We start from the raw sequence: 6,000 nt of genomic DNA, 5'->3' as shown, positions 1-6,000 counted from the left end.
TCGGGGAGCCGGGCCTGGGCCGCGGCGCGGGGTGGCGGGAGCGGGCGGTCCCGGAGCGGCGCGGCGCGGGGGGTCGGTGTCCGGCGGGATGTTCCGCAAGGCGCGGAGGGTGAACGTGCGGAAGCGGAACGACTCGGAGGAGGAGGACGAGGAGCGCGACGAGGAGCCGCCTCAGGAGCCGGCGCCGGCGGCCGGGGCGGCGGGGGAAGGGCCCGGCGAGGCCGCCATGGCGCTGGCGGCGGGCCCCGGGCTCCTGCCGCTGCCCGCCGGCTGCGTGCCCCTCGCCCTGCCCGGCAGCCCCGCGGCCTTCGCCTGCGCCGCGAGCTACGGCGCGGCCCTCGGCTTGGGGCTGGGCTTGGTGGGGGGTGACAGGGCAGGCCTGGGGGCTCTGCCGGCGCCCGCTCTCCTGCCGCCGCCGCCGCCGCCGCAGCAGGGCAACGGGCTGCCGGGCGCCGGGCGCGCCAAGGAGAAGAAGCGGCCGCGGGAGAACAAAGAGGTGCCGCGGGCCAGCCTGCTCAGCTTCCAGGACGAGGAAGAGGGTGAGGCGGGGGGCTGCCCGCCCGCGGGCACCGGGCCGCGCCGCCTTCGGCTCGCTGCCTGCAGGGGTGGGCCGGGCCGCCTGCACCGGGCCTCCGCCCGTCGTCTGCGCGTCCCCCGGGGGAGCCGGCACCTGTATTTATTTCGCTGGGCAGCCGGCTGGCCCCGTTGTGACACAGGGGTGACGAGGGGTCGTAGAGGAGGGGGAGAGCCCTGGGGGCGCGGCGCGGGGGGGCCAGGGAGTGCCCGGCCGGCAGCCGTCTTGGGCCCCGCTCCCTGTCTGGGCTCCTGCGGGGCCGGTGGGCTCCCAGCACCGGGGGGATGTCCCGCGGGTTTCATTCCGGTTTAGCGGGGTGGATTGCCTGTGCTTCTGTATGGCTGGTGCCTGACTTGCGCGCCTCGCAGCTGGGTGCCGTGCTGCTCCGGGCGCGGGGTGCAGCCTGGCCTGGCTTCGTGCGGCAGCGGGCGCTGGGCCCAGCGCCTGTGCAGCCCCTGCCGCCCCCCAGGACCAGCGCTGCGGGCCGAGGGGCGGCTTTGTGTCCAGATTGTGCTCGTCTGGTGTGGCTGGTGTTCACAGGTCACGTCTGACTGCCTGTTGTCCACGTGAAGCCACTGGTGTTTTGTTCCAGAGTTGATTTGTCTAGCCGTCCGCAAGGTTTATTACATTAACCTTCACAAATAATGGAAAAAGTGGTTGAGGAGTTTCTGGACCTCAACTTTTTGGAAAAACAGAGTAGTTGTGTTTGTGCAGTGCTTCAGCTAGTAATTCTACTGGATTCCAGCAGGTACTGCACTCGTTGGTTCATTCTCACTCAGACAATCTGGTTATGGCTAATAGCTACTATGTATTAAAATTGATCAAAAACACTCCTCATACTCCAGAGGTAGTTGTGTCTGAAAAGTTCAGGGCGAATAAAATGAGAAGCTCACTTTTCTGATACTTTTTGTCAGTAGGGGAGTTAGTATGCATTTTGAATTTCCTTGGAAAGAATTCTCTTGTAATCACTAGAACTTGGATTCTGAGACTAGTGATTTGAAATCTTTGACAAAGATACTGGAAACATGGGATTACACTATAGACTTAAAACGCAAACACAGATTTCCTGCATGAAACTGATTTTGTCTGTCCTATTTAAGTCTGTAACTTACTGCATACTTTGTGGTAGGTTGTAGTGCTGCAGGCATTTGAACTGGTAGTATGACCAAACCCAGCCATTCCCTTACTCATTAATTGTGTATATGTGTGGCTATGAAAAGACTGTTGACCCAAAATGTTGGGGCTTTGTTTTCTTCCAAATTCATGGTCATAGTGAAGGATCAGCTTGTGTGAGTGTTCAAAAAAAAAAAATACTGCAGTCAGATAAAAGCTGGCTATGTGTGTACGCTTTTGTGTAACTTCTGCCTTGCTTTTCTGTGACAGTGCTGTGGGTGGGATGAATACACTTCAAAATGACCACAGAAGGACAAGGTAGACATGAGTCCACATGAAAGGATATGGGACTGGTTTTGTTGCAACAGTGTAAATGTGAAGTCACAGTAAATTATGTTGGTAGTGGCATTTACTAAGTTCTGTGTACAGTATTAAGAAATGTAATAGGTAAATGTACTTCTTGGCAGGTCTAATGTAATGTTTTCCAACTTCTCTTTTAAAGAAACTGAAGAAGTTTTTAAAGTGAAGAAATCAAGTTACAGCAAAAAGATTGTAAAACAATTGAAGAAAGAATACAAAGAAGATCTTGAAAAATCAAAAGTTAGAACAGAGGTCAATTCTCCAACAGATGGTAACTGCAAAACTAACAGTAACTTTTGTAATGGGAAAGATTAAGTATTGTAAATACAAATTACTTTTTTTCAAGATGAGTTATTAGTCTTCTGGAGGATTTAGCATTTAGAACTGAAGTAAAGCATGCGTTAAATGTTTTCATTTGAACCTTATAAGTGCTGTTCTGAAGCTAGTAGAGAGTTCTTTGATTCTCCCACATGTGGAAATGAATGTAGAAGCATAAAAATTCTCAGCTGTTTATGTAGTTGTCAGTAGACCTCAGTAGTTTCTGTATTTCGATTCCGTTTGTCAGACAAGTTCCTTCCTATTGAATTAGGAAGGAATAAAGTAAGTTTAGGACTCTGGTGCTTATCTGACAGGATGTCTCCTTGTAACACATTTTCTCTCAAAGGAAGATTTTGGGGTGAGCAGGGTGATGTTCTTTGTTATTAAGTAAATTATGCAACAGCTGCCTGTTTCAAGACTTGGACTTTACAGTAGACATGGTGATTAAGATGACAGGATGAAAGTTGGAGCAGAAGGATATTTCAACAATGTACAGTCCTCTAGAGCTTGGAATAGAGCCTGTGATTTCAGTTTCATTGTACTTCTGCTGTTGCATTTTTTGGAAGCTCATTGGTAAAGCATAATGATTCTTTTTCCAGTTAATTTTTTTTTGGTAGAGTAGTAACCTACAGTGCTGTGAGCACAACCTGAGAGGCTTATGATCTAAAGATTGCAATGGTGTAGCTGAAACATATGAGAGTTGAACATGGTCCCATGCAGAAAATTGCCCTTTTTTAAGTTAATTAAATTAGTCTTTTAAACATCTTACAGATTTTTAAAAGGCTTTGTGTCTGTATCTTAAAAATGCACAAGTTCTTTCTTATTAGAATCTTTGTCACCTGTGCAGTGGTGTGGGGCATGAGCAAAACCAGAAATGATCATTTTTTTTTGGTTAACATTCAGGTGATCTGTGCAATCCTGAATCTTAATTCTTGCTTCTGTCACAAAGATCCTTAAGAAATAGCATTTTGCACATGGCTAGTGTGTGCTTATTTTCTATTTGTCTGTTTTGCAGTCTCTGTAGTTGGTTTGGTTGTGGTGCAAAGACCTCGTGGGTGCTACTGAGTCAGTACTCTGGATTCTGTAAATAAATGATAAAGTCTAAAAACTCAGATATGTGCAGCTTGAATTGGACAGCTGGATTTAACATGCATTTTTTTTACATAATATGTGTACCTGCTGCCTGTATCTGTATGTTGCCCTATATTAGGTGGGTTGCACTCAGTTTGAGAGGAAAATGGAAGAATTCTTTTGAAGTGAGTGTTCTGGTGGAAGGATTTGATGTGACACAGGCAATGCTTTCTAATTACATATGTAAAGGCTCCATGAAGGTTGGATGTATGATTTTAATTACTGAGTTCTGACACTGTTTTTTAATACTTGGCAATATCTAGAATGTTTAGTGGTTGTTGGGGTGTTTGCTTTGTCAAATTTGATTTTGAGAGGCTGTCAGTGACTTAATCACAATGAAGAAAGCCTATTCTACTAGATCTCAAGCAATAAAATTATTGTTTCATATTTTAATTTTATTTTTACTTCAGAGTGATCTTTTTTTTTAAAAAAGAGTAAAATATGGGCTTTGTTTTCTTACCAGTCGAGCCACCACTAGAAAAGTCAGGACAGATTAAGGACATAGGTCAAGAAGATGGGACTGCAAACAGTGAGCATGGTGAAGAAGAAATGGAAGTTGAAAGTGAGAAGGAAGAAGAAAAACCAAAAGCTGGTGGGGCTTTTTCAAGTGCTCTGTCATCACTGAATGTTCTCCGCCCAGGTTGGTTTTTATAATGGATCTGATATGTTAACAAATGCTTTAGCCAGCATTTACAGCAGACTAATGTATTTGAGTGATTAGAAAATACTTTCCAGCAATATGTCCAGCATCGGAGCATCAAGAAACTGGTATTTTCCAAAGCTGTTCAATTTTGCAAGTCTTACGACAGAAAATGTTTTACTACAGAATGCTTCATCTTGATGTCAGAAGGAGGAATTTGTCTCTCAAAGTGGTGGCAAACTTTTAAGAAAATCTAGATTTGGAATAGGTGATTTAACATGAATTTTAAATGCTTTCAGGTAAAATTTGTCTTTAATTCGAATGTCTGTTACCTTGCAGACCTGTATCTCAGATGTTTTTGTATCTCATTTTGTCTCATGAGGTTCTGGTCAGTCCCTGAGGCCAAAGAAATCAGTCTGAGAAACTATTTTTGAAACTGGTTTGCTAAGTGTTAGCTCACTCATGGTAGCCTGCTCCCCAAATAGAAGATGGATGCCCTGGGTCCACAGATGGCCGTATTTCAAGGGAAAAAAAATTCCTAGTTGATTAACCAAATAATTTTTCCTTTTAAGGGGTAATTGCAAAGTGGTGCGGTTTGTACATTATTGCATCTCTAAAGATATTGCTGGCTTGAATAGAGTATGTCATGTCAAGTGTAAAGAGAATCTGAACTTTAACCTTCTGTGCATGCCTAATCAAAATAGTGGTAAAAATTATCCATGATTCAAAAAATTAATTTTGCAGGGATCATTCTTTATATGACTTAGTAAGTTGCATTGGTTTTGTGCTGGGCATTTTAGATCTTTTTAATTAGGTCTGCTTTTCTTGTTTCGCCGTGACTGTACAGTCTTCTCATACTAGCTTTATCTGGTTTGGTGTCCCCTTAATCTCTGAGCTGTCACCATCTGTTGAAATGGCCAATCTTTTTTGCTCCCCCAAAATAAGAAGAGCTGGGAGCAATGGCAGGACAGGAGGTGACAGAGTCAAGAGCCTTGGTTTTTTCCTTCCTTTGCACTAGTCCTCTCTTGTAAATGGCGTCCTTTTCTTTATGAATATTTCCCATAGGAACATCATGTTTTTGCCCTTATGGCATGTGAGCTGCTGGAAACAGAGCCAGACATTTTGGGAAGATCCCAGCTTTGAGGATTTCTGGTTAGAAAGTCTGCACAGGCAGCTTATGAGTTGCTTGCAAACATTTCTGTGAGTGTGGATTTTTTTCCCTCTCACATCTTTCTCAGTTTGCCACGCTACCAAATCATCTTTGCAGAGATGAGTAAATAGAAGTCATAATACCTGTTTTGTTATAGTGGTGGTTTAATGGTGCAAACATCTATCTCTAGGAGAAATTCCAGATGCTGCTTTCATTCATGCCGCTAGGAAAAAGCGTCAAATGGCTCGTGAACTTGGAGACTTTACCCCCGTTGACAGTGAACCAGGTAAAAGCCGCCTTGTTCGAGAAGATGAAAATGATGCCAGTGATGATGAAGATGATGACGAGAAGAGGAGGATAGTTTTTACAGTGAAGGAAAAATCCCAAAGGCAAAAGATTGCTGAGGAAATAGGTAAAACCTTTTTAGGACAGCTGATAAACATTCACATTGTTTTCACTGCAAGCGCTCTCATTCAACGTTTTTAAACAACATGTTTTTCAAACAGGCATAAATCTGGAGTTTTGTTCCTTTTCTCAGGAAAAATGCTGCATAATGGAACCTGCGTATAAAATTTTGAGCACAAACTATATTCTTGTGTTTAGAAGCACACAACTCTACTGAATCTGGTAGAAACTTACACTAAGGATCAATTAGTATTGTTCTAGTACTTGTTTTTTAGGAAGTATATCGTTGTGAAAAGGAAAACATTAGTT

At 44.6% G+C, this 6,000-nt stretch overlaps 1 protein-coding gene across 2 annotated transcripts in view; it reads left to right on the top strand.

The window, feature by feature from the left end:
* PAXBP1 (PAX3 and PAX7 binding protein 1) overlaps positions 1 to 6,000 on the top strand; it is a 29,270-nt gene continuing 23,270 nt past the window's right edge. Inside the window, exons 1-4 of one of the 2 annotated variants that reach the window (XM_037376362.1) lie at positions 1 to 539; positions 2,190 to 2,318; positions 3,960 to 4,136; positions 5,477 to 5,698. In XM_037376362.1, the coding sequence (XP_037232259.1) occupies positions 89 to 539; positions 2,190 to 2,318; positions 3,960 to 4,136; positions 5,477 to 5,698 (979 nt within the window). In that variant the 5' untranslated portion in view covers positions 1 to 88. The remainder of the gene's footprint in view (positions 540 to 2,189; positions 2,319 to 3,959; positions 4,137 to 5,476; positions 5,699 to 6,000) is intronic. The other variant, XM_037376361.1, reaches the window with a different exon arrangement.

This window comes from Falco rusticolus, chromosome 2 (genome assembly GCF_015220075.1).
Source record: "Falco rusticolus isolate bFalRus1 chromosome 2, bFalRus1.pri, whole genome shotgun sequence".
Taxonomy (NCBI): domain Eukaryota; kingdom Metazoa; phylum Chordata; class Aves; order Falconiformes; family Falconidae; genus Falco; species Falco rusticolus.
This window is presented reverse-complemented; position numbering and strand designations above follow the sequence as displayed.